General features: G+C 42.5%; 1 protein-coding gene across 2 annotated transcripts in view; it reads right to left on the minus strand.

Annotated features, from left to right (window-relative positions):
- Positions 1-9,516: 9,516 nt before the first annotated feature.
- ZBTB10 (zinc finger and BTB domain containing 10) overlaps positions 9,517-27,784 on the minus strand; it is a 31,178-nt gene continuing 12,910 nt past the window's right edge. Inside the window, exons 3-5 of one of the 2 annotated variants that reach the window (XM_064154610.1) lie at positions 20,643-20,816; positions 18,391-18,566; positions 9,517-14,836 (exon numbers count right to left, since the gene is read on the minus strand). In XM_064154610.1, the coding sequence (XP_064010680.1) occupies positions 14,531-14,836; positions 18,391-18,566; positions 20,643-20,816 (656 nt within the window). In that variant the 3' untranslated portion in view covers positions 9,517-14,530. The remainder of the gene's footprint in view (positions 14,837-18,390; positions 18,567-20,642; positions 20,817-27,784) is intronic. The other variant, XM_064154611.1, reaches the window with a different exon arrangement.

The following is a 27,784-nucleotide window of genomic DNA, read 5'->3' on the forward strand; positions in this document are numbered from 1 at the left end:
CTGTTCAGCCTGGAAAAGGCTCCAAGGGAGACCTTCAAGCAGCCTTCCAGCATTTGAAGTGGCCTAGAGGAAGCTGGAGAGGGATGGTGGGGCCTTGAGCAACCTGGTCTAGCAGGAGGTGTCCCTGACCATGACAGTGAGGTTGGAACTAGATGAGCTTTAAGGTCCCTTCCAGCTCCAACCATTTTGTGCTTTGCTACAATGATCTAATCCATATAATTTTAAGTGTTGTTTGTTCTCCTGCAGTGTGAAGCCACATTATAAAATCCTACCCTGTATGGACTGGTCTGCATGCAACATGCCTATGCTGTAGAGCCACAGGCATCTGAGCCCTTGGCACTTCTTGGCACCTACAGCAGGACTATCCCAGAGAAGATGAACCAGAGCACATTAAACCCAAGTATTAGGGTGGAGCCACTTTGGAGTGCCACTTTCAACACCATGTGTTGGATTTGTGAACATTTTGAGACGTAGTGTTTAGAAAATCCATGGAGATTCAGATGTCTTCCAGGAAAATGTCAGTCAGTGTCCCAGTTGTGCTAGGCCAGAATGCCAGGCCAGCCATGGGCTGCTGGCCACCAGCAGATCCCAGTCAGCCTGCACAGCTGACTCCAGTTGGCTACAGGTGTGTCCCACACCATCAGCATCACACTCAGGATAAAGGGGGAAGCCTGAGATGAGAGAAGCTTTCTCCTAGAGCCTCCTGCTTGAGCTTCTTCTGATCGTCCTCCTCCTGAAGGCTGCCTCCCTATTTGCTGTGACTGCTGGACCGAGTATAACTTTCTGTGCTTTGTATTGACACTGGGATCAGTTAGGCTATTTCATTAAATCCATTTTCATTTCAGCCTGTGGGTCTTCTCTCCTTGTGTTTGATATTCTCTTTGTATTTATTTGTATGTATTTCATTGAAGCTGGTTGTTTTTTTGCCTTTCCCTTTGGGAAGGGAGAGGGGTTCTTAGTGAGCATCTGTCACTCCTTCAATGTCTGTTCCATCTCTAACCCGTGACAAAGGCCCAGAATAAAGACCATATGATAGGTCAGGGCTCATTACCCACTAACATCTGTTTCCCTGGTGGAGTCCTAGGATTTGGTTTGTGACAAAAGGAGAGAAATGAACCCCAGCAGTGATTAGGCTTCATTCTTAGTCTAGAGATCCTGCATAGAAAACCTGACATTTTTGCAGAGCCTTGGCTAGCTCAGTGGGTCTGCTTTCTGGTGGGCCTCAAGTGCCTTCTTGCCTTAAAGATGGAAGCTGAAATAACAGCTTCAACTTGGCAATGAAGAGCAAAAATCCTCTGTTACAGTTCTAAGGCCATGCTGTCAGAGCACTTGCAAGGAGAAACACACAGGGCCCTGAGCATGTGCAAGCTTCTTCATTAAGCACTTTATGAGCAGGTTTGACAGACTTGACAAGAAATTAATGGCTACATATAATTTTACAGCTACATGTATTTTTACAGCTTCCTGGAAGTTAAACTCTGTCCAGACTTGCTTTAATTACCTAATTATAAAACAATTCGTAATGCCAACCAGCTATCAGCTGACATTATCTGTGTGTCAGCACCAGGTTGTTTTGCTGAGCTTTTGCTTAACTCAGGACTCCTTTTAATTGTTATACTCTGGACAGAATCAATATCTACCAAAGGTGAATAATACAGCTTCTCCCACAAGAGATTCCAGTATCTTCTGTGTGTTACGGTGTTAAGGATCTAATTATAAGCAGCAGCAACCACTTCTAAGGGAATTCTGATCTACAGAGTTGGATGCCAGTTTGAAGGGTTCCTTGGCAGATGCAGCATTGCCTTTCTGTGCTGACTCATGCACCTGTGAAAGTTGCTGAACCATGTTTTGTGATATGGAGAACAATCATAGAATGGTTTGGGTTGGAAGGGGCCTTAGAAAGCTCATCTCGTTACAAGCCCCTGCCATGGGCAGGGACACCTTCCACTAGACCAGGTTGCTCAAGGCCCCATCGCACCAGCCTTTGAATGCTTTCAGGCTAGGAGTCTCCACAACTGCTCTAGACAACCAGTTCCCATGCCTAACCACCCTCATGGAGAAGAATTTCCTCCTAATGTCTAATCTCAATCAAGGTTCTTCTAGCTAACAGCTAAGTGCTTTGGAGACAGAGGATGCAGAGAAGGCAGAGTTACTGAATGCTGCTTTTGCTTCAGTTTTTACTGCTAAGGCCATCCCTGGGAACCCCAGACCCTGGATACTGATACCAATACAAAGCAAACCATCTGAAAATCAAGGTGGTTGTTATCAGAATACCTCTTTGTACACATTTCCCCTGGCTCTTGCTGCTTTACAGTGAAAGTCTAAGGTGGGAATCACAGGTAAAGTTCTGTAGATCAAGAAGATGATGACAACTAAAGTATTTAAATAAATGAGAATGTGCAAGATTAGAGGTATTGCATCAGCAGCAGGAAGAGAAATACTCCCCCAGCTCTCAGGCTGCACCATATCACTCTGCTAACAGCCTTGGGTAGGAAAAACTGCCTCTGATTATCAGGGTTTGCAGATCACTTTAAGCAATTACTTTGGAATTCAAAAGAGGACACAATTTCTTAGTCTTCGGTAGAGCTGGTGCAAGCAAAAGCAACAGAGCTCTAGGGCAATGCCCATTCAGAGCCATTCTGGCCATGTCTTTAAGTTCTATGAGCCCATAAAAGCAGATCGGTAAACAGTTGTTCAGAATACACACCTTGCAAGGAGGCTTTCCTTTGATTTGGCTGATTTGGTCCCATGGACAGCAAGGCACTCATAGCTGAAGCACATCAGGAGCGCTCCTGAAGTATGTCTTGGAGTTCAGCTTAATGCAAAAGGAATTCAATGAAGTGTTCAGAAGCTCTGAAATGTAAACTGAGAGAGTATAAGTGGGGATGAGGGAAAGTTCTGCTTCAGAAGTGACCCTCTGATCTTTTACTAGCTCACTGGCTTGGATTTACCTCATTTCTGACTTCCCTGCAAAGTGATGCCTTTTCTTTACCCCAGCAGCCCTAAGCTGAGCTGTCTGCACCTTGACTTTGCAAAGCAAAGAATAGTTCAAGTCTTCTGGTCCCTTGTTAGCCCCAAAAAGGCCCACAGCAAGGAAAAGAGAAACTTGTGCGTGCTGCGAGCTTCTCATGGGAGCTTCATTGCTTCTCCCAGTGCCAATCCCAGGGGCTCACTTTTTCTTCAGTGACACAAGACACCTGGAAAATGAAATCAGGTGTGCTTAATCATTTCTTTGGTTCTGGGTGTTAACATGCATCTAAGGCTCAAGATACTCAAGAATGGTAGCAGAAATGCCTAACCCCATGGGCTTTGTTTATAAAACAAAACCTGGGCAGCGTAAGGAATGGCAGTTCCCCATTGCCTTAAGGTGAAAAAAATTGGATCCAAGTGTGAAGGTTTTATAGTTTAATGACTGTGATTCATGCAGTATTTCAGAACACATCACTTAAGCTTATAATTAGGTTTTTATATATATACATATATTTTTTAAAAGCTGAAAAACATCTCAGACAACAGCTCAAAGCTGAATGTTTTGCTGACGAAAAATATCTATGCAATAAAATGGCAACAGACTGTGGACACCTAATGAAAGAAATTGGACTTTTGTGATTTCAAGCCAGGAGGCAATAAGTCCTTTGTATTTTGAAGTGAGCTCATTCCCCTAAGCCAGAAGGGGAGGTGGGGGGGTGTGTGGGGGAGAAAAGGACTAGAAAAAGTGGTTGTGATTGTTTCAGAGTTTGCTGGAAAAGACACAAATTGGTCAGAGGTGAGGAAGTGGGCATGTATGAGTTTTCAGGAAACAATTTTTGTTCTCCTGAGAAAGAGATGAGCAGAGTAATCTCTAAGCAAGCTGGACCTGAGCAAAAGCAGACTTGTCCTTTTTGCACGGCATCCCTGCCGATTCCTGCACTACTGCTTTTAAATCTTAATGACCTGACAAGGCTCATTTGCACTTTACTTAGATTTAAGAACAGTAGTAGCAAACTGATAAAGCTTAGGAGTAAAGTAGCTTATTAGCACTGGCAGCTTAGCCAGCAAACATCATAAAAAGGATTTAAACCAGAAATTGAATCCCTGCCTCTTACTGTTTCGCTTGTAGCAGGAGAAGATACAGGCACCAGTGAGTCAGTTGCATCAGTCCCTGGCTCTGCTAAAGTTGACAAGAAGCAGGACAGGAGCAGGAGAGGCTTGACATGAAATCAGGCACTCCTGAGCCTGTTGTTCCTATTAGCCACATCAGGTGTCATTCCTACTAAAAGGCAGCAAAGAGCTGCTTGTCTAATGTGAAACCTACAAAGGTGTCCCACCTCTTGTGACAGAGCTTACTCCATATCTGAAGCCTCAACAAGTGTCACAGTCTTCCCCACACTATTGAAGGAAGAGTGCAAATTAAATAACAGCAGGTTTGAAGAGTCACCATCTCCCTGGAGAGAAAGTAGCACACCTGAAGTGTTTCATCCCTCAGAGACGATGCCAAGGAGGAACCCACACAGCACTGAAGAGAAGCATTGCTTCTTGGTGGGCAAGGACGACCAAGCTTTCAGAAATGCTTTGCACGACAGAGGGCTGGGTGGCAGTGTTCCTGCCCTGGTAACTCCAGCTCCAATGATACCTTGATGTTTTCCACTTGTCCAAAAGATCTGCTGCACTCCTTTAATTAATACAACTGTGCTCTGTGTTTTATTTGTAAGCACCATTATGCCCGAAGGCACAGACTTGGGCACAGAACCAACAAAAACTGTGTTGAGGCAAAGTTGATGTTACATTAAAGGAACTATTAAGATACTGCTTTGCCTGTCCTGAAAGGTCACATGACAAAAATCACAGAATTGGTTAGGTTGGAAAAGACCTTCAAGCTCCTTGAGTCCAACCACTAACCCAGTGCTGCCAAGTAAACCACTAAACCATGTCTCTCAGCACCACACCTGCACATGCTTTAAACCCCTCTAAGGGTGGGGACTCCACCACTGCCCTGGGCAGCCTGGTCCAGGCCTTAACAACCCTTTTGCAGAAGGAATTTTTCCTCCTATCCAACCAAGCTGGTGCAATCTGCATTTTAGCATCTGAAAGACACTGAGCAGCCTTTTTATTATATTTTTTTTTCCTCCTCAAAGTTACACAGAGCCTAAAAAACACCGTTTCAAGCCATGTGCTTAGCAAACAAACCAACAGTGGCATGAGGAGTTTGATGTTCAATTTGGTACAGGAAAAGCAGCTAAGAGGTGGAGAGCAGCTGCATTTCAAAGTGAAATCCTGAGCTGGCATCCCCTAGGAACAAAGGAGCTACAGCTTGCTTATCTGGTGTAACAACTGCAAGATGAAAGCCAAAGCCCTCACTGCATGTGAGAAGGTACCACATCTTTTACCTCTGATCTATCAACTGCATTAAACACGGGGGTGTCACAGAGGAGATCCTCCAGTGCTCACTTGGAAGCAGCTTTAAAAAATAATGAAACATTAAGTTGGGGATTTAAGTGGGTTTAAAACCAAGCCCCGCCCTTCCCATGGCCGTAGCAGGTTGCAGACTGCAGGCTGCAAGGCTAGGAAAGCTCTCGGTGTGCTGGTGCAGGGGATGCGGTGTGAGCTCAGACTCGAAACCATCTCGGCGCCCTAGCACAAAAGTTCAAATTCCAGTGGGACTGACTCAGTCCTTCCGCCTTCCAAAGTACATAAATCTAATTCCAAGCACTTTTACTGTGAAAGGAATTCTTAAAAGCAGGGGTCCTCTTCCCTGCTGTGCCCAAGCTGAGGGTTCCCTCTCCCGTGATACTGCCTGCTGTTTCCTGCCATTCTTCAGCAGAGGACTGCCCGGCAGGCTCTGTGTCAGTGCCAGCCTCAGGTTGTTAGGTGTTGATGTTAAAATGTGCAGCTTAGAGAGCCTGATGGCAAGGTACAGGAACACAAATGACTTGCAGTAACTAACTTGGTGCCATATAATCCCCAATACTTACAGGGGAAATAACAAATTACACTTTAAGATACTTCACCTGAAGTTAAGAAAGGCATCAAGTCCAAAAACCAAAGCTGCTGTTGGTTACTCTCAAATACTTCACTAAGGCACTCTGCCATGCCGGGAATCTTCAGGACACACTGGATTTGCAGGTGATTTACAGTCACAGTCATTTGGCCAATGCCCATGACACACTCTAAAATATTTCCTGTTACTGTTCAGCTTCAATAGGTGTGGGGCAAGCCAATCAGTCATCCTCATTAATGGCAGTAAAAGCAAGGCAGCACCAGGAAAACCTAACCATCTAGCCCAGAAGATACAATTCTTCCATTGTTTAATGCTTATGACTGCATTCAGAAAAATCAAGTGCTTTGCAGCTATCGGCTCACAGTGAGCTGATTCCATTCCTAATTCCATTGGGGTTCTTCCTACAGAGCTCCTTTCCAGAGTTTTTGTAGTTCCAGGAAGGAAGTCTGTGGATCTTGAGGGATAGAGCTAGCTAACAGAAGTAGAGAAAATAATTGAGCTCAAGGGAAGCCTGTGAAGACAGCAACAGAGTATATAGTGCATGATAAACAGAAGTGTTTCAAAGAATCATAGAACAGTTTGGGTTGGAAAGGACCTTAAATCTATTGCAACCTTTCTGTTGGGTCACCTCCTGCTAGATCATATTGCTCAAGGCACCATCCAACTTGCCCTCCAACACTTCCAGTCTTGGAGCCACCACAGTTTCTCTGGGCAACCTGTTTCAGTGCCTCACCACCCACAAGGGGAAGAATTTCTTCCTCATGCTTAATCTCAATCTTGCTTTTACCAGTTTGAAGCTTTCTCCTCAACCTGTCACTCCATGCTTTTGTGTAAGTCCCTCTCCAGCTCTCTCACAGTCAACTCAAAGCCGGCTTTCTGGGCTGCACACACACATTCCTAGCTCATCTTGAGCTTCTCAACCACTGCTCCAAGTCCTTCTCCTCAGCACTATTCTCTATCAGTTACTCTGCCCAGTCCAGATCTGTGCTTGGGATTGCCTTTACCTTGCCCAAGGGCTTTGCCCTTGGCTTTATTGAACTCAGTGAGGATAGCACTGGCCCATCTCTCATGCCTGTCCAGGTTCCACTGGATGACATCCCATCCCTCCAGTGTGACCAGACCACTCAGCTTGGTGTCTTCAAGCAAGATTGCTGAGGGTGTCTCAGTCCTACAGTCCAAATCACCAGAAAAAGACATTAAAGAGCCCTGTTCTTAGAGAGCTGTTCTTGGAGAGCAGTTGCTTAAGTTTTTAGCCTGTGATGATAAAGAAATGAATCATCAGCCTTCACAATGAACACACTCTGCAGTGAAATCATTTGATGTGGCAACTGAAAACCACATTCAGTTTTAGATTCTCTTCTAAACCTACATCAAAGGGGAGGAACTTCCAATAATTCTCATTAAACACCACAGGTACTCCAAGAGTAGGCTCTGAATAGCCTTTTTCTCAGTACCTCAGGAAAGATTCATGCAATATCTCAGGGAAAAAAAAAAAGGAGAGAAGAAAAAATAAAAGACAATGATATGGAAAGACAGGTAAGTGGCAAACTACCCTCTCCAAGGTTACCCAGCAGGTCACAGCACAAACGGACACCAAAATGCTGTGGCTTGCACCACTTTTGACAGCTGCTGAAGTAGTGCAGTTACTACTGCAGTTAGGAGCCACGCATCAGTGTAAGGGGGTGGTATCTGCATGGACTCAAGTGGTGTCTAAGCACCAAAGTTACCACCCCAGCTCAGACTGACTAGTGGTGGCTTTGAAAACTAACCAGCTTTCAAAACCAAAACACTTCATGAGGAATGGGTAAGAAGTTCTGAGGCAAAGGTCTGCTTCCAGCATGGATATACAAATGCACACACACACACACATACACATCTTTTTTGCAGGTGTTTTCCCCTCTGAGCGTACAGTTGGCACCATGTCCCTTTCTACACCTTCCAGACAGCATTCAAGGAGGAGCCCAGAGCATAATACCTTTCAGCAGGAACAGGAAGAGTTATTGACAGCTGCTTTGTGTATTCATATCTCACTGTCTCTAAAAAGGGAGCAGATCCTCTCAAGTTCTAAGTTCTGTTAGAGATATGACAGAAAAGATGATTTTGAGATTACAACTCCAGTTGCTTTGGAAGACACATTTAAGTATAGAGTCATGGAATTATAAACTGGCTCGGGTTGGAAGGGACCTTAAAGATCATCTAGTTCCAACTTCCCTGCCAGGGGCACAGGCACCTCCTACTAGACCAGGTTGCCAAAGGCCCCATCCAGACAGGCTTGGAGGCTCCACAACTGCTCTAGGCAACCTGCTCCAGTGTCTTGCTAAGCAATAAGAACACACACTCCCAGGTAGGATTTATTTGGTGACACTTCTTCACTGACAACATTTTGCAATCTATATTCAGCAGGAGGAACTTGGGGGTTGCTTGAACACGAGGTAGCTGCAAGAGAATGCAGCACACACTGAGAAAAGCAACTCTTTCAGGCTGGAGGCAGGATGGGGGATGGAGTTACCATTCCTTACCAGGGTGATAGCTTTGGTATTCAGTATGAATAAAATCCTTAAGCAAACTGAACCAAGGCTACGCCTGCACTGTATGTGGTTGAGAAACAAACACATGGAACTCGTCAGAAAACCCTGTTCATTTGATATGAAAGTAACTGGGGCTGTTTGTCAGCAAAAGTTTGGTACCCTGCAGGCATTTCCAAGGTGAAGGGCTAGAAAGAGGTTGACCGAATACAAGTTTGATGTTAGGTGTTGCCTTTAAAATTCAGTGTTTCACAGGTTAAAGGTCTTAGAGCAACACCAGACTTCAGGCACATTAAGAAAGCTGCTAGAAACCACTTCATTGTGCACTTCCCCCCCCCATTATCTTCCTACAAACTTTGCAGCTCATCTTCCACAACTGCTTGCTGTCCTAGTGTTAATTCTTATCTAATTGGATTAAGTTTGCTGAACTTTAACAAACATTTATTTTCCTGTTGCTGCTCCTTTTCAGCTACAATGTTAACATCACTGTGGAATCCAAAGTTCTTTTCCTGACATACTTATGTAGACTATTGTTTAAATTTAACAAGAAAACATCACATTACTTATATAGGATTTAACTGTCAGGCTGAAATATATTCAGGTCTTGAAACAACTCTGAGAAACATCATTCAAGTAATCTTAAAAGCAATACAGAAGTCTGTTCAATAGCCTACAAATTGTTTTCCGGGCTCTCTCAAAACCAAACCTTATTTTCCTCCACAGGGCAGCTTTCTGATGTGCTTTACCTACAGCTCAGACAAAGCTGTGCAGAGCCAGCTAATAGGAAAAGCTGCTCAGAAGCCTCAGCCTTCAGAACCCCCTAGCACCCCTACCTCTGTATTCACTGGATTGTGTCTAAAATGCCTCTTAAAAGAAACTATGTCAGAAGTAGAAATTAAGTCATTTGCAGCAAATGATTCCATGTCAGCATTTACCCATCCAAAGAAGCCTCCCTGCATCTACTCCTCGTGGAGGTGAGGAGGCAAGGCACAGATAAAAATAGATGGAATGAAATAATTGTTGTTTTTACATTTATTGTCAGGATGGTAAGTCAAAGACAGGTGCACATAGTATCAGAAGTCATGAAATTGTTTACATACCAGTGTTTGTGAGAAAATTACCTGTGTCTGTGAAGTGACTCATCCAAATCAATTCAGCAAAACCATCCACAGCTTGTTTTAAGTATTTGCTTCAGACTGCAATAATGTAAAATACACAGCACTTAAGCCAATTTTATTTTTCAAGTCACAGGATGTTTTGAGTTCATTTTCACCTTTTTTTCATATAGGACTCTTTTAAAAACACACAGTGAATTGCATGTGGCTTCTTCAGCCTTTCAGAGGGTTCTGTTTGGCAGTGCCCCTGGGTCTCAAACCTGTATTTTCTCTGTTACAAAAGACTTCTTGCATTACAGGTTTGTTAAAGGATATTATATAAAACCCAATTTATTTTCTTTTATCTGCTGTGTCAATATTTAACCTTTACCACACTGTTTAGTGAAACACAGTAATGTGCCATTAAAACGTTAAAGAAAGGCAGATCTTATTTCTAAGGAGCAAACATTTACCAACTGAGAAATGGGTAACAGATTACAGTCAGGAGGGATGTTAAAAAAAGGGTATAGGGTAGAATCACTACAGAGAACTACTCAGTGGTGCTGCCTCTGCAGAGCCTGAACCACATTCTGGAGACACTCAAAACTGGGCTTTTTGCAAAGGTGCTTTTTCAGAAGGTTGTTACCAAGCTGTGCTAGAGGGAAGTAACAGCAAATTGGCCAATATCCCAAGGAGCACAGCAGACATGGTAACAACTCCTATCCAAAAGCTTCTTCATGATCGCACCATGCTCAGCTCAGTCCTTTCTCACTGTCTTTTGGCACAAGTTTTTCAGGCTGTGGTTGTATCAGTTACCTTGCTTTCTTTTCTTGTTAAGTGTCCAATGTCATTTAAACACAGCACAGTTCAGAGGGACAGCCAAAGAGGTGCAGCTCTTGCAGAGTGATTTCTGACTGCGGACTCAGCAGACTACAGCAGTACTTCAGAAAAGGTGAGAGCCTCGTGCTACTGAGTGACAAGAGCAGGAAAAGTCAAGTGAAGCAAAACTGGGAGCAGGCAAACCACAGAGATTGGCCTAATTAAAAGAAAATCCTATTAGAAGCCTTACCAACCTAAAGCCAGGCAGGAGATATCTCCTGCTAACAGCATTACTGCTGTGACCCACAACTAGAAGCCTACCACATGGTATTCTCAGTGTCCTGGCCCCAAGCTTTTCTTCACCCAGTAGCACCAATTCTTTGCAGAAGGAAGGGGCCTGGAGCAATACCCCAACCTTTGCACTGCAGAGAAATACCTCTCTGAAAGTAACACTCTGTGCTACTGGGGTGAACCAGTAACCCCTTAGGAACTCTCACTTCCTAGTGTGCATTGTTGTGCTGGCTATCAAGTTTCATTTCTGGCTTTCAAAACTGTTCTCACCTTAGCAAGCTTCACTAGAAGATTTGTTGGCATGCCTAGCTAGCAACAGTCTCACCACAACTGACAAAAATGCCATTTTCCTGCAAGGTGCATCTGGCAGCACAGCTGGCAGTGCTTGCTGTGGGACTGTAGAAACACTGGTGTAAGATAAATGAGTGTTACCTTCTCTGTCTTCCTTAGATCACACTCCCCTGCACAGCAGCTTCTAATCAGTTAGTTTACTTATTGATTTTTGTTCTGTTTATCACCACCACTGCTTGAAGAGATCAGAAAGCAAAAGCCAACCCACAAAAAGGCAGTGGGGGGACGGGACCCTAACATCAGAACTCTGTTTTCAAGTGCACAGGATTCTTTTCATAACACTGCTCTGCTGGGGCACTGTCCCAAATAAGCACATCTTTTTGAGAAGACAAAAAGACAGTTTTGGCCACTTTTAATCTGTAAGGAAGACAGTTTAATGGCATTGGTCTTTCCTCTGTTAAAAAGGGAGGAAAAAACCCACAACAAATTCCAAGCACAAAGAAACTAAAATTTGCTGCCACGTTACTACAGCACAGCTCCAGCATTTCTTAAAGGCAAGAGGATTTCTAGTGCAAACTGAAATCTCCTCTTACTTTCTGTAAGAACAAAGCAACTTGAGCTCCTATTTAAGGTAATTCTTAAGAATTTTACTTTTATTCATTTAGAGCTCCCAATCAAAGTAATATATAATCACATAACTTTTTAATAAACAGGTCAGAAAATCCAGACTGTAGAGAGCATCCAAAGTTCTTATGCTGGAGAATCAAGAAGAACAAGGGACTACCACTGGGCTACTTCACTTAACCAGACATCCCTCTCCCTCCAGTCCAACCGAGGGCAGTTACATGCAGCTTCTAAAAGCCAGCAGTGAAGTGTTACTGAGGAAATGATGATTGTCACAATGCAACAAAATATTAAGGCCAGGGAAATAAGAATTGAGTATTTCTAAATACCACTGATTGCTGTGGAAGCTTGCTTTTCCAAACAGAGCCAGAACAAAAGCACAACAATGCTGTAGTGTACCAAGTGTATATTTCAATTTACTGTATGCAGTCTAACAACAAATTTGGTCATAATTTACCAGATATACATAAATGATTTAAGTAGTAAAAGAAAATTCAGTTCCAAGAGAATAAGTTCACACCTTCAGGGAAAAAACAAACAAACAAACAAAAAAACCCCAACCAAAACCAAAACCCAAACAAACAAAAGGAAAATACATTGAGAATGTAGAGCCAGGTCCAGTTTCTAAGCATTAAGTGAGCAGTATTCTAGTAAAGCAGATTTAGGTGAATTTCAGAGATATATATATATTTATATATAGAGACAGATCTACCAATTGTAAACTATGGTCTTTAAAGGGGATAAATGGGATGGAAAAAAAAATCTTTATGCTATACTTACATATTCACAAAGCAGAACATTACTTTAAACGTTTAAAATACTTTTTCATTCATATCATCTTTGCCCAACTAATTTCTACTTTGGACCCCACCAGAATTACACGTTACTCTGAGTTTAGAACAATAAGATGGATTCTTCAGTGTAAGAAAAAAAAAGAAAGCCAAAACAAAAACCCCAAAACAAACCCAAAGGGCACTCCAGCCTCCCCTAAAAACCTGATCACCTCTCAGGTTTACGATGATGTGGAAACTAGCAAGGAAACAAGTGGATGATTACAAAAAGGATTTTAATTCCCATGTAACTGTAGTTCAAAATGATCTCAGCTTCAATCAGTAAGAACAGTGCCTTAACAGCATGTGACTGTTCTACTGATGAAGGGACAACAGCAAAGCTTGTCTCCTTAAATACATACCAACTGTGATCAGAGGGAGCACCATTAAGATTCTGTCCATCAAGAGTTCATAGTTATCCACACAATTAGCATAATTTAGTTACCTGATATAAAATAGGAAAAAAAAATATACTCAGTTGAAAATGAAACAAAGCTGAAAAATATGGTGACCCTCCATTGTTTGCAATTTTATACAGTACTGTGACACTGGCCTAGCTATGTGTCGTGGTGAATGCTCTGCATATTTACTGGTGGTGACATCGTAGTACATCAGACATATTGTGCCAATGATTGCCTGCAGTCATTTGCCTCAGGCTAGGCAAGACAGAGTAGCTCAGAATGAAGGTGTAATGCCCTCCCCTCCCTAGGAAAGAGGTCTGAAATCATTGGTACAATGTTACAAGCTCAGGAAAACAAAAAAGGAACTCCACGTGGCTACAAAAATTCAAGTTTGAACGCATCCTAGGAAATTGTTTAAAAGAATGTAGGGAGCATCATCCTGAAAAGTAAACAGAGACCATTATTTAGCTTTGGACTTTTTTTTTGTTCAAAAAATAAAAATCCAGGAAATGAATTCATCAAGTTAAATGTAATTGGTTTATATTACACACTAGCAACAACCCATTAAAAGTACAAAAGAATAAAAAAGTCGTTTGTGTTCATTTTAATGACGAACGATGGGCACAACAGCCTAGTGTCCAATTCACACCACATCAACTAGCCAGAAACCAGACGAGTTAGAAATTACCAACCAACGAGCTGCTTAATATGACACTTCCTCCACTGCTTGTATTTTTTATTCTGTGGGACTGAGGTATACACCAGGGAAGTCAAAGTTTGAGTGGAGGGGAGCCTTAGAGGAGGGAGGGAGCATATCGGATAGCTTTTAGCATGACTGCCCCTCTTGACTGAGAGGCAGAGGAGCTACCCATGCTCTGCTCAGTCTTATTTTTATGATTGGTCATTTCTTCGGCAAGATCATTTTGGAACTGATGAAGCAATACCCATGTTATTGAGAACTCAAACCTGCCAAGGAACAGCCACTAAATTAATGCCATCATTAGCTTCTCCAGTGCGTATCACCTCCGCCACCCGCAAGCACGCAGACACTGGTGTGCATGCCTCATTTCAGCAGGGTGTTGGCCTTATCTCTGACGTATGTTTAAATGATTGGCTTTCACCTATCGAGAGTAAGGGAGAGGTAAGGTTTGTATGGCAAAGACATGCTTGTGGGAACAAGAGCTGCTAGCCCAAATTAGCTTCACCGCTTCACTGACCGAGTATAGGTGGGTTTGGGAAAGCTGTCTTTGTGTTTCCATACCAAGTAGCAATTCTCTTCATTCACGTCCACAGACTCATGAATATGTAACATAAGTACAGTCACTACTATGTCTGAATAGGACCCGAGTAGCTATAGCCTATAAATAATAAAAAATACATTTTTCTTTTGATAACTGACTGTAGATGTGAGGACTCTGTATAATTCAACCCAATGGTTGGATGCTGTACAGTCCTGTGCAAATATCATAAAAAATTAATAATCCTTTTTTTCTTTTTTCTTTTTTTTTTTTTGTTTTGTTTGTTTTTTTTTTTTTTCTATAAGGCTTTGACCCTACATGTTTCACAGCAACGTAACTACCATCCAGCCTGTACCATATTTGCAAGCCTTCAGTCCTCAAGTGGACATCAGTCCACCTGTGCAGCGTCCGTCTGCGGCACCCTCAAGTCAGATGCTCTGTCAGTCATCTAAAGGCATGCAGACCTCCCCGGACTCGTCCCATCGAGACTGATCGTTCTGTTCTTCTACATCATCACCCAGCTCCTCGTCTCCTTCTCCCACTTCATTTTCCTCATATTCTTCATCCCGAGGGAAATCTGTGTCCTGCACCTGGTCTGCTCCCTCTTGCCCTCCAGGTTGAGATTTATCTGCACAGTCTACACAAACTCCGTAACGTCGTGATCCGTGTCTTATTCCAACACTGGCTGCTAGCATGAAGATCTTCTTACACACCATGCATTTGTACTTTTTATCCTTTTTGTGCACCTACAGAAGACAAACATCAACAGCTGAAAACACACAGACCAGGTTCCATTTGTACACACTACTGGAAAACTCAGTCGCTGCTAATACAGAAACTTGTTTTGTGAACTCTTCCAATAGGTACCTAACACTGCTGACGGAAGTACTGCTAGAATCATAGAATCAGCCAGGTTGGAAGAGACCTCCAACATCATCCAGTCCCAACCCATCACCCAGTCCTATCCAGTCAACTCCATGAGCCACTGCCTACAACCAAACTGCCTGCTTACTGCTCAGCAGGTAGCTGAAGAATTGCGTGTTCCACAAGCAGGTGAACACTGATATGACTGAGACCTGAGGCTCTTTAGTCTAGAAAAGAGAAACTGAAAAGGACCTTGTCAATGTCTACAAATATCTGAAGGGTGCCTGTCAGCATGGACCCAGTCTTTTTCTCAGTGATATGAGGAAGGGCAATGGACATAAACCCAAACACATGAAATTTCATCTCAACATGAGAAAGAACTTTTTTTTTTAATGTGAGGGTGCTGGAGCAGGCTGCCCAGAGAGATGGTAGAGCCTCCTTCTCTAGAGATCTTCAAAATCCATCTGGATGCATTCCTGTGTGACCTGCCCTGAGTGGTCCTGCTTTGCAGGGACTTTTACTCACTGTCTGGAGGTACCTTCCAACCCCTACCATTCTGTGATGCTGTCTTCTCCCTGTGCAGATCCAGACTCCAGAAGGCAACAAGCAGCAGAAGCACACAGGATTATCTCTCATTCAGAAAACTGCCTGTTTAAGCTTACTCGGGTTTTAAGTCCAAGAAACATCAAGAGCAAGCAGGAGTTACTAAATCCTGTGTGAACTCAATGAGGAAGGTCTTTCTTCCACAACACCTCTCTCCCAACACAACCAAACCCAACGAGGTCCTTTGTTTAATGTTCCATCCTGTATGTAGACTGAGCTTGTGTGTAAAATTACAGGGCTGATTGGAATTTGGGAGTATGCAACTTGTATGAGTAACTGAATTCAGCAACCAGGTACAATGGTTATCATCTTGGCAGAAGTTAAGCTGAAGACTTCTTTTTGTATCTAGAGTCTCCAGCAACAGACTGCAACTATGTGCTTAAATATTTCAACTGAGGTCACACTGGAAAATTTGCCATTTCAGTAAAACAGAAATTACCAGCTGCATGAGAAGGGAAAGCCAAGGTCAATATGCAACAGTTACTTTAGTCCCCCTGCATAATCTGTATGCAGACACTACAGGTCTTTCCCTCAGCCTCTGGACTTGTTTCAGTGTTTCACACAAAGCAGCGTCTAAGGTGTTTGTTGAGTGCAGAGGGGATTAAAAAAAAAACTAAAATATGTTCTAGGTCCAGCAGGGAGAGCACACCACAGTTAAAGCACAGGGTCTCGCTCTACAGCTATTCTCACCCTGTCTGGCTTAGAATCACACATTGTTTTGGTCAGAAAAGGCCTTCAGAGCAATGAGTCCAACCATTATTTAACTCCACAGAGGCTGATGCTAAACCATGCCACTCAGAACCACATCTGCCTCTTTGGAACACTTCCAGGGTGGAGGTTCAACCTCTTCTCCAGGCAGCCTGTTCCAGTGCTTGAGAAATCCTTTCTGTGACAAAGTTTCTTCTAATATCCAACCTAAACCTCCCCTGGTGTAACTGCAATCCATTTCCACTCCTCCTATCCATCCGTTACTACAGAAAAGAGACCACTCCTGACCTGGCACCAACTTTGGGAATTGTAGAGAGCAATGAAGTCTCCCCTCAGCTAAACAACCCCAGTTGCCTCAGCTGCTCCTCACCAGACCTGTTCTCCAAGCCCTTCACCAGCTTCATTGTCCTTCTCTGGATCTGTTCCAGTACCATAAGAATACAGACATTGAGAGAGTCCCAAAACCAAACACTGTACTCGAAGTATAGCCTCACTAGTGCTGAGTATAGGGGGACAACCACTTCCCTAGTCCTGCTGGCCATGATACTCCTGATACAGGCCAGGATGCTGTTGGCCTTAGCCACCTAGGCACACTGCTGGCAAAATGTTCACCTGCAAGACTGGTTTGGATACCACAGGACAGAAACCTGGAGTCCCATTCTACTCTTCCTGGTAGACTGATTACCATGCACTGCTGCTATCTTCTCAGGTGTGCCATAAAGGACAGACTAGAGTAGCTGCTGGGACACATTAAGCAGTATCACAACCAATAAGATCGTAATGACTTAACCTCCTCTGCCCAGCCTCAGAGCTCCCCTGCACCACTGCTTGCTCCATCTCCACAGTCACCTACACACTACAGAACAAAATGTTCTTTGGACTTGTTAACGTCACAAATACTCCTGTCCTTTCAGGCATCTAAGCCTTCACCAGGTGGTATGGGAGGAGGAAGGTGACAGCAGCAGGCTGAAAAGGTTATCTGAGATGGCAGAAATACATCCATAATATAAGCAACATGCTGGTTCCAAAACTTACATAGGAGCTATTCACATTTGCCTTTCCTACCTGCAGAGCAGTTTAAGGAATACTTAGGATTAGTACATTAGTCTTAGATGTATGCTACAATTCTATCCTGATACAAGTCAGGTTATTACTTCTATTACCAGCTAACAAAGTCCATTTCATGATAGCACAAGCTAGAAATGGAAGTTAAGACAACTTACAGCAAAAGCTCCTTTTCTGCATCCACACTAAAATCTGGAAGCTCACAATCACTTTTTCTGCTCACTGTGGAACAACTGAGGGGTAAGGCTACTAAAATGGAGAGGTACAATACCAAAGTATGCCATTCCATCTACTAACCTATTCTGAGTATCTGCAAACCATGTTGCAAAGTGAGTGTTGTTGAAAAATCACAGCTTGGAGAAATGTTATTACCTTGTCACTACTGATAGGGCCTTGTTTTGACTACTCCCCTGAAACAGGCTTTGGATTTGATATAGTAAATGGTGTAGTGAAGCCTTAATTTCCTTACAGACTAGACATGAAGTACCTGCAAACCACCCAAGCCAGATAATACTTTCTCTGGATCCCCAGATAAACACCGTGCAAGCCAAATCCCAAGTTATGCAACAGGCACAGGGCAGGCTAAGCTCAACTGCTGATTATTGTACTGGTACAGTGCAACTCAGAAGGGCATTTACTTTCTGCATCTCAGATATTTTTCATTCTTTCCTAAGCCCTAAAGCAGATGCTACGCTATAACTTGGTCTAGTTCTGAGACAAGTATTTTGGCATTACCCCCAGAATTTGTGCCAGTGCTGATGAACAAGGTGTCCTCACAGAAAACGCTGATGCAGCAGTGTAACACCAAGCTAAAATTGACTTTCATTACCTATACAACTTGCATGTACTGCATCTCTAGCACATGACTGCCAAAATCATCTTGAAATCAGCAACTGTCTTAACTGATACTGTATTTTCCACTATGAATTTAAGTATAGTTATGACAAAGAGATGCTTATCTTTGTCCAGTTTAGACTAAAATAAAACCATTTCCATGATGATAAATCAGAGAACAGTGTTTCTCCCACAAAGCCCGTGTGGCACACTTGAGGTTACCTACCAAGGAATGTCTCTTTACATGCTCTCTTCGAGTAAACAGCTTCCCACAGATGTCACAACTGAAAGATCTCACGCCTGTGTGAATGAGCAAGTGTCTCTTTAGTGTTCTTCTGTATTTGGCTACATAGTTACAGTGTGGACACTTCAACTTGTTCATGATTAAAGCAGAGGAATCACCTACAAGATAAACCATCAGAAGAAAAAAAAAGGTGAAACACACAAAAAAACTAAAGCTATTTAAATGCTTTCTTTCTGGTGACAAAGTTAACAGGTGGCAAAGGACCTTCATGACTTATCAGCCAAACTAGGACAATGTCTGCCTGCAGAAACCACAAATACTGGCAGCTTCTGTACATGTGATCTTGCCAGAACACACTTGTAACCAAGGAGTATGTGCAAAGCAAGTACAGATTAATTCTTTGAAAAGAAGTCTTATTTCATTAATTTAATTAAGTTAGCTACAAACTCAGCAGTATTCCATTTTCTACAGGCAACCTACAGCAGGAAATACTTTATTCTGGATACTCTCTAGCTCAAGGGTATCCAGCTTTACCCTCTAAAGAAACCCTCCAGCTCTGCAGCATTTTGACAGTTATAATCTTCCCTCCTAATATTCTATTTAGAATTATGTGCAGGAACTGTCTGCCAAGATCTGACTCTACAAATAGAGTATAACTAAGGAAGAACAAATATTGACAAAAGGAGTAGGACACTAAGAGGGAATGCAATTCTGAAACAGCTAAAAGGGAAGTTATTGGTGCAGATCTTAGCTATTCTCTACCCAAAGCCTATTTTGATCTAACAGTAGGAAGAAACAGAGCAGAGAAAGCGATCTGGAAGTAGCAATATCCCACTTCCTCTTTACGATGAAGAGAGTCATTTACACATCCTTGGACCAAAGATAGCACAACCTGCTCAAAGGACACCTGCAAAATAGCTGAAATGGGAAAAGCATGGGATGGTGTGACAGCTAGGAAGAAGACAGGAATACTAAGGTTATTTTGGGAAACAGGTTCCTGACTCAACCTTCTATAGGTGAAAACATTTATAACATCACTAGAACCATGCAGAAGCACCTAAAGAAGCACTAGCTAAGGCTACAAGACTATATACATAAGGTTTATAATGTCCATGCTTGCAGGAAGAAAGCAAAAGGAACTGTGTGCTGTGTTTATGGGCCTGCATGCCTGAATCTAAGATGCCTCCTCCCAGCTTTAAAATCCACCTTAACAGAGAAACTAAATACTGCTGATATTCAGAAGTTTGTCTCTGTATACTGGAGCACTCACACAAGCTGCATGCCAACATCATGTCACAGCACGGATTGCATGAAGAAAATTAAGTTCACAAAAGGTTTTGCATGGCGCACCAACAAGGGTAGGGCAGACAGGCAGGCATCAGGACTGCATCTGGGAACTCAACAGTTGAAGAACAGGCAGACCTAAGACCCAAGCTCTAATCTCTTGCCTCCCAGTGAATTTCACCTTCTGATGACCCCATTTCTTCCACAGTACAAACAAAATATTTACAGGAAATCATAAGCCACACGCCGGTACTAGCTCAAAGTTACAGAGAAGGAGTCTGCATTAGTGATGCGGTAGCCCTTAAGATCCTCTTTGTACTGAAGACTTCAAGTGTTTTCAGGATCTAGTAATTTTAGATGTGATGAGGTTTTGGTATGTTTTCAGATATAAAAGTAATTACAGATAACTGCTTTCTTGAACTATTAAAGAGGCACATAAGCTGTGAAAAGACAGGGTAGGTAGTAAAGGTTTGACTAGAAAGGGATTTAGCTGTGGCTGCATTGAATTCAAAACTTTCACTGCAATGGTTTTCAGTAGCAAGAAGTACGCTCTGAGAGCTACTTTTAAACTTATATTTAACTTTGTATCTTCATCATCCAAATGTACCATTTAAAAGCCTATTTATCTGTAGCTAAACTACTAAGGGGGAAAAAAGCTATCAGATCATTAAAGATCTCAGCTTTCTGCATACTCAAGCACAACAGAAAAGCTGATATGAATCATGTTCTGTTTCTCCTTTTCCACACATTTGAATGCCTTTTCCTCCCTCCAAGAAATTACTCCTATTTACATGATCCAGAAAGGCAAATGATAAGGAAATAGCTTACGGGAGCATTTCATCACATACATCTCTAAACAAAAGAATCCAATATTACCAGCAGTGACACAGCAGATCAAGCATGCCTATCAAAGGCCAAAGAACCACCTCCCCTCTAGCAGGTATACTTGCCATTTTCCCAAGCTTCTTTTGGCCAAGACTCTGGCAGCAGTCCGTACTTGAAGTCACTTGAAGTACCCGGCAGCAGTCCGTACTTGAAGTCACTTGAAGTACCCGGCAGCAGCCCGTACTTGAAGTCATTTGAAGTACCTGGCAGCAGTCCATACTTGAAGTCACTTGAAGAACCTGTTACAGACAGTTTTTACTTTAGCTCCTGGGTTCTGATCAGCCATGTTGTTTCACAAACTATAGATCCTTTTAAAACTGGGACAAAAAGAATTTTGAACCTTGAAATTGTGATTCTAATTTTTGTCTTCAATACTGAAATGAAGAAATAACTGTGTTATTTGAACTACTCTCCATGGCACCCTCCTGAGGGAAAAAAAAAAATCAAAGTCTTTTTCATATTCCAGGAACTTTCCCACTGAGGATATTTATTCCCTTGCTATCACCATCACATAGCTAAAAAGTTTTCCACTGGATTCTCTTTACAACTGCTCTGTGCAGTGACTTCATCTGGTCTACCACAGGCAGTCTAGCTGGTACAAAAGTAAACATTTTCTGCTGGAGGTGTGATTTTTTTCTTTAGTGCCTTAAAATATCTCAGTGGTATGTTAAGTGCTTTAAATATCTTGGTTTATATAAAGTATCCTACAGTGATCTAAGTCCTTCTTTGCATAATCATCACTCTACAACCACATCAATTCAAGAGACCATAATTAGGTGGAATACACCAGCCCAGAAGACTAGTTTGCATATTTACTTTCAGTCTTTAGACAAGCTCTTCATATAGTTTGCTTGATCTTTCTAGCTTTTTTCCCCCTCTTTAAAAGGATAAAATCATTCAGGAGTGAATAGTGCCTTAAAAAGGTCCTTGCTGGTTTAATTGTAGACTTTGGTAGCAGGTAAGAATGATGAGTAAATATGGAAGCACTATTACCCAGCACACAACTATAAATAGTACACAAGAAAGCTGTACTAAACATTGGACCAAATCTGTTTGCAGGGCAAAACCTCTTGTAGCAAGAGTGGGAAAAAACCCCAGTTTTCCCTTCAATCCCCAAGATAGAAGTTTGTTGGAGAACATGAACTCAGAAAGCCATTACTTTCCTCGCAAGCACACAGTTGTTAAATAAGCCAGCTGCAGTGCAAACTGGCAGATCTCTTATTTGTTTGGATGGTGCTCAGTTCCTCATGAGAGACTTCCAGTGTCACTGTTGTGAAGTCTCATGAAGGGCTTCACAGCAAACAGAAATAGCTCTTAGTGCAAAGCACAATTCGATGCAGCTAGCAGTAAGCTGCACACTGACAGTCCCAAGTTCCAGTTTTGCTGGAACAAAGCACAGATTGCAAACCCTCACAGCATTAGGCATACATGGCAGTTCTGTTTACTGTTCAGGCAGCATTAGTTGGCAGCAGTGGTGTCATCTGCAGCCTAAGACAAGAGTTCCAAAGGAAATCAATTACCAAAATGGAAGCTTGCAGCTCTATCCTTCAGACAACAGCAAGCAATAAATAAAGCTGGATCATGGCTGCCAAAGAAGGTATTCTATTAGAGCTTTTACAAAGCAGAGCTCCAGTGGAGGAAGGAAGAGAAACCTCAGAGTTGTGGTTCATCTACCTAGATATTTCGGTATACAGAGAAAAAAGGAGGAGAGAAAGGGAATACATCTCCCTCTCAAGAAACAAACTAGTGAGAAAAGTATTTTTTTTCCTTTAGTTACCAACTCTAATACCTATTGCTATGTCCAAAAGAGGCAAGAACTCCTGGCACAAAACTGGGGCCACGGATTTCAGCAGTGGCATCTCAACAACTCAAGGAATACAACACAGACACCCTATAGATATGCCAACTACACATTCCTTTGAAGTGAGCAGTAGAACTTCCTTCTGTAACACACAAGAAAGCATTACTGAGGAAGCAGTATTGTCCAGTTCTGGGCAACAGCAAAGATGACTTGACCTCAAGGCTAAAAGGCTCCAAATTAAAGCAGATCTTAGGATTTGGCAGAGAAAAAAAAATAACACAACAAATCAGCTTTTATAATGATTGAAAATAGTAGAGAGAAAAAAAATGTAAAGAAAAGAACTAACAGAGCTGTATTGTCTTTAGTTGACAGTAAAGGCAGTGGAAGATGAGTGATGAAAATATTCCCCCCCCTTATGGGAGAAGTATCTGTAAACTCAACAGAAGCAGCATTTACTGATCACAGATTTCACTGCTGTACACAGGCAACACGGCACAGCTGCTTCCTTCCAAGTGAGCACACGGCAAAGACTGAGGAGCACCAAGCAGAGCACACCTGGAACACTGTCATTTGATCAGTTCTGGATCCAACAGAACACAAACAATGTCATGGGGGACATTTATGCTCACAACTGGTACTGACGTTTGAGAGAAGTTTGGAGCCCAAATCCCTGCAGAGATCTAGACCTTAGCTGAAGACTCGGCATACAGCCAGACTGACTTAAAAGCTGTAGTTCAGTGTAGACAATAGCTACTAGATCTTTCTACTTCCAGTTTGATGAGAAGACCTGTAGGAACATGAAAGAGCACTGGCACAGATACCACAAGAGATAAGGGATTGCTACAGACACTTCAGTCTCTCTGCAGTACAGAACTAAGTAGATCATAATTAACCTAATGCTAATTCTTGGAATAATTTGTTGGCCTAGAAAACTTGCTTTCTAGATTAAGCATACAGACAAATGTGCTCTGAATAAAACAACAAAAAGGGCATTTTTCACATCCACGGGCTCACTCATACAGGAGAGTTACATTACATACAGACTGAGAGTGAAAGTGCAATGGCCTGCCTCTACTAGTTTTTCAGGTGGCCTATAGCCAGATAAGCTCCCAGCTCCAGCTAAAACAAGTGCATAATGTCACAGACCTCTGTGGCTCCCAACATCATCTCCCATCCAAGTGACTGCCCCTTGAAACCTGCTTGCCAAACTGCAGCTATAGCAATCATCTGACCTGTTCTGTCTTGGTACTGGTAGGCTGGGGGGGAGGGAATGTAGACAGCAGTGAGGAAGATCAATCAGTCAATCAATCAAGGGTAATCAGAAGCAATAATGTCCTGTATCTCTAGACCAAGTCATCTCACCACAACTTTCCTCTGATCTAAGGGTACCTTTTTACATTTTACTTGATTCCTAAAAGAGGTGAAACTTAATAATGCAACGTTCAACAGCTACCCATTATTCTCTCTTGCATGAAGAAGAGGTTTCTATCAGTAACCCCATCTTAAAAACCACCAAACCCAAAGCAACAAAAAAAAAAAAATAGAACACAAACAATAAGATTAAGTGCCAGCACTGAAATTCTTAAGATAGCAATTTGAGAAGAGAGAGAGAGAATGAAACATAATTAAGTGGTTGTTTAGGCTTCTATACAATTAACCAAAACCTTCTGGGAGGATTTTATGTTCTACTTTGCTTACTCTCAGGAAAAATCGTAACCAGAGGCACTGATTTTCAGCTTTGAAGGCAGGAGGCAGGGAGGGTGTCACCAAAAAGTAAGAGTGCATCTGAGCCTCTCAAAACAGGTCAAAGCATGTCACTTCACAGCTGCCTCTTGGAGCAGACAACTCAGACAAACTTCAGACACTTTGCTCATCCTCTACGCATTGCTCCCAACTGCTCTTAGCTTTCACTATTTCCTTGTCATGAGAAAAATAGTTTATTGACTTGACTATAGAGACAAATCTACCAACTAACACTGCCAGATAACCATCAGCTGATATCAAATATTCACTTGCTTATCATATATTCCCTGAAAAACTACCCCCTGAAAATCTACTCTGAGACAGAGGTACTGTCCACCTTAGAAAGACATTTTGCTGATCTCTGCCCACAGCGAATGACAAGACAGTAAGAGCTGTCCTCATCCGGACCAGTTATACGTGGGAGTTACTGTTCTCAGGAAGTTACTGTTCTCAGACTGTTACTGGAGACTCAAACAAAAACTTGTGTCTGGAGGGATCTCTGAAGGTCATCTGCCTCCTACTCACAGCAGGGCTTACATCAAAGCTGGGCTGGATGTTGCTTTGAACCTTGCCAAGTTTTGCATAAATGCAAGGCCGTAAGGCCTCCACGAAATCTGTTCCAACTCTAACAGTTTTCTTCATATACAACTGCAACCTCCTTACCTGCAACTTGGGACAACCAACTCTCACCCTTTCACCACACACTTCTGAAAAGCAGCAGCGTTCATTGTCTCTGCAGTTCCCTTATGCAGCAGAAGACAGGAGGTAGATCCCTCAGCCTTCTCCATATGGTTGGTCAATTCCCACAAGTTCACCTGAACAACCACCCAGTCTTGACCTCTAGTGCTATCAACCACCCCCTCCATTTTGATACCATCTGCAAACTTGCTGAGAATGCCTTCTGTCCTACTATCCTGATCACTGATGAAGGATGTTATCAGTAAGCTGTTTTCAGGAAAACAGCACTTCTTGACTTTCCTGCCAAGGAAATATCTTCATCCATAGAACTTTATTCTGATTCTGTGATCCATAAACTTCTGGACTAGGGCCAGATTATGAACACTGATGTAAGGATGCACCTCAAGAGTTTTCTCAAATAAAATATAAGTCAAAAGACTTTTAAATACAAACAGTTAACTGGCCCTTTTCCTCAAGTCTTAGATTTAACATGTTAATATGAGTAGGACTTTCAGGGAGACATACACCTGAAAGGCTGCATGAAACTATTGCAGACTGACTGGTATTTAGGATTAAGATATTTCAGTTAAAAAACCCAACTCTGGTAATCCAACTAGAGAAAAAATGCTGCTCTCTAAAAATGTGACTGCAGAACAAATCTAAGGAAATAAGTTTGATTTGCCTTAAAGCTGCCAGTTCCTCCCTAATGAAGGTGTAAAGAGGCATCTGATGAGCTTGAGGGCCAGGAAACAGAAGTATCACAACTACAGACTCCTGCTGTCACAGTAGTTGAGGCAAATACACCAAGTACTGAGATGGGTCATCCTTTGTATTTATAGTTGTGTAAAGACACAAACACAGCTACTACTGCAGTGTAGAGACAACTTTTTATGCTAAAGCAGTAGACAGGAAATGCTGAGGAGATATCCACTTTGTGTTGGCTTCTCTCATCACAGGCACTCTTAAAGCAGTAGCATAACTGATCAGCACCTTTGAGTTAAACTGGCATCATTCATTCCAAACTTACTTTGCCAAAGCCTAACTTTGTCCAGGAATACCAAGGAAGTCTGTCTTTAGACTGGTCTTTGAAGAAAAGGAAGGTAGAAGACAGAGGTACAAACCTGTAAAAATACCAAAACAAGAAGGAAAATCCCCAAACCTTCCAACTGAAACAAACAAAACCCCAGAAGCCTCCCTGGGAATACACAACTTAACCTGCTGGGTTGGCATCATGCTCTACTTATAAATTAACACAGCATTACACCCTAAAGATAGGGATCAATTCAAGTCACAAGTGAGCAAATGTGTAAAAGATTGGAGCTTTACACAGCTCCTATTTGTCATACATATGTCATGAGTATGAAAGACAACTGCTGCATGAAAGAGACTTGGGGTTTAAAGATTAGGTTTTTGAAAGTGTCCTCTCAAAGTCACCCCTGGCCCTGGCAACAGCTAGAAGTGACTGAAGTTCTGCAATTGTGGCTACAACTACTCGAGGGGTGGTTGTGGCCAGGGGGAGGTTGCTCTCTTCTCTCAGGTGGCCAGCACCAGAATGAGAGGACACAACCTCAAGCTACATCAGGGGAAATTTAGGCTTGAGGTGAGGAGAAAGTTCTTCACTGAGAGAGTCACCGGACACTGGAATGGGCTGCCTGGGGAGGTGGTGGAGTCGCCATCCCTGGAGCTGTTCAAGGCAGGATTGGACGTGGCACTTGGTGCCATGGTCTAGCCTTGAGAATTGTGGTAAAGGGTTGGACTTGATGATCTGTGAGGTCTTTTCCAACCTTGTTGATACTGTGATGGACCAGAATTATTTTTACTGTGAAAGTGTTTCTAACTCCTCTCTCCACAGTCTCCAGTAGGAGGCTTTTAACTACTGAAGCTGACCAGCAAAGACTAGCAGCTAAAGTGAAACTGCCTGCTGAAGCTGCGCTCCTACCAACACACATGCACCACATATACTACAAAGAAGCTTTGGGGTAAATGCACATCACAAGGCTGCTGTGCTGGAGCACAACGCTTCTGAACTAAGAATGCATTTCTGGTTGGATATATTTATCAATACCTGCCAGAAACTGGCACGAGTAAGACATGCTCCCTGTCTCTCTCCTCCACTCTCAAAAAAAATTGCCTCTAAGCTCTGTACACAGGAATTCCAGAACGTACACGGAGAGTAAATGGTTGGGCAGCAAACCTAGCAACTGAGCAAAACAACAAGGACAGAGGGGCTGAAAAAGGGAAGCTGAAGGTAACATCTTTTAGCCAAATCTCACACCACTGAAAACCTATCTATACAGCTACCAACTCTGAGTATGACCTATACGTTCCCTCAGACTTAATAAACAAACAAATCCAAAACCACACTTCAGAGTACCTGAACAGCAGTTGATCCATTTACATCTCTATCAACTCCTAGGTGACACAGTCACTCCAGCACCAGAGTGCTTTCATGGGGTTACAGCTAAGGTGGCATAACTCTGAAGGGAATGCAGGAATCTTGCAGGTTAAATAACAAACCCAGCATCGTGGGGTTTTTGCAGTGTGTGTGTCAGAAGGCATAAATGATATTTTAAGAAGCCTTACAATGGTCTTTCAGCTCCATTAATATCACATGGGAATGGCCAGGTGTGTGAAGACAAGCATGTAGGAGATAAGAGGGCTGTGAATAGAAACAAGGTTTACCTTCCAGGGCAATTACTATCTAGAAAGAAGGCTTTTTAAAAGAAAGCTGTACTATAATCTTTGTGAAGGTTTAAAAAAAGAGCCACACTACTCTGAAGATCAACCACAATCCAAAAGGTTCTGAAACATCTGCAGTAAAAATACTTTCACTGCTCAGCATGTGATAAAATTACCTAGACTTGACTGAGCTGCAGGAGAAAAGCTAGCTGAAGAAATAGCAGAGTTAACTTCTGTGTCTGGGCACAGCATTATCTAGTCTGAAAATCACGGTGACAACTCATCTGGTGGTAATTTCATAAAGCT

The sequence above is a fragment of the Pogoniulus pusillus genome, chromosome 14 (genome assembly GCF_015220805.1).
Source record: "Pogoniulus pusillus isolate bPogPus1 chromosome 14, bPogPus1.pri, whole genome shotgun sequence".
Taxonomy (NCBI): Eukaryota; Metazoa; Chordata; class Aves; order Piciformes; family Lybiidae; genus Pogoniulus; species Pogoniulus pusillus.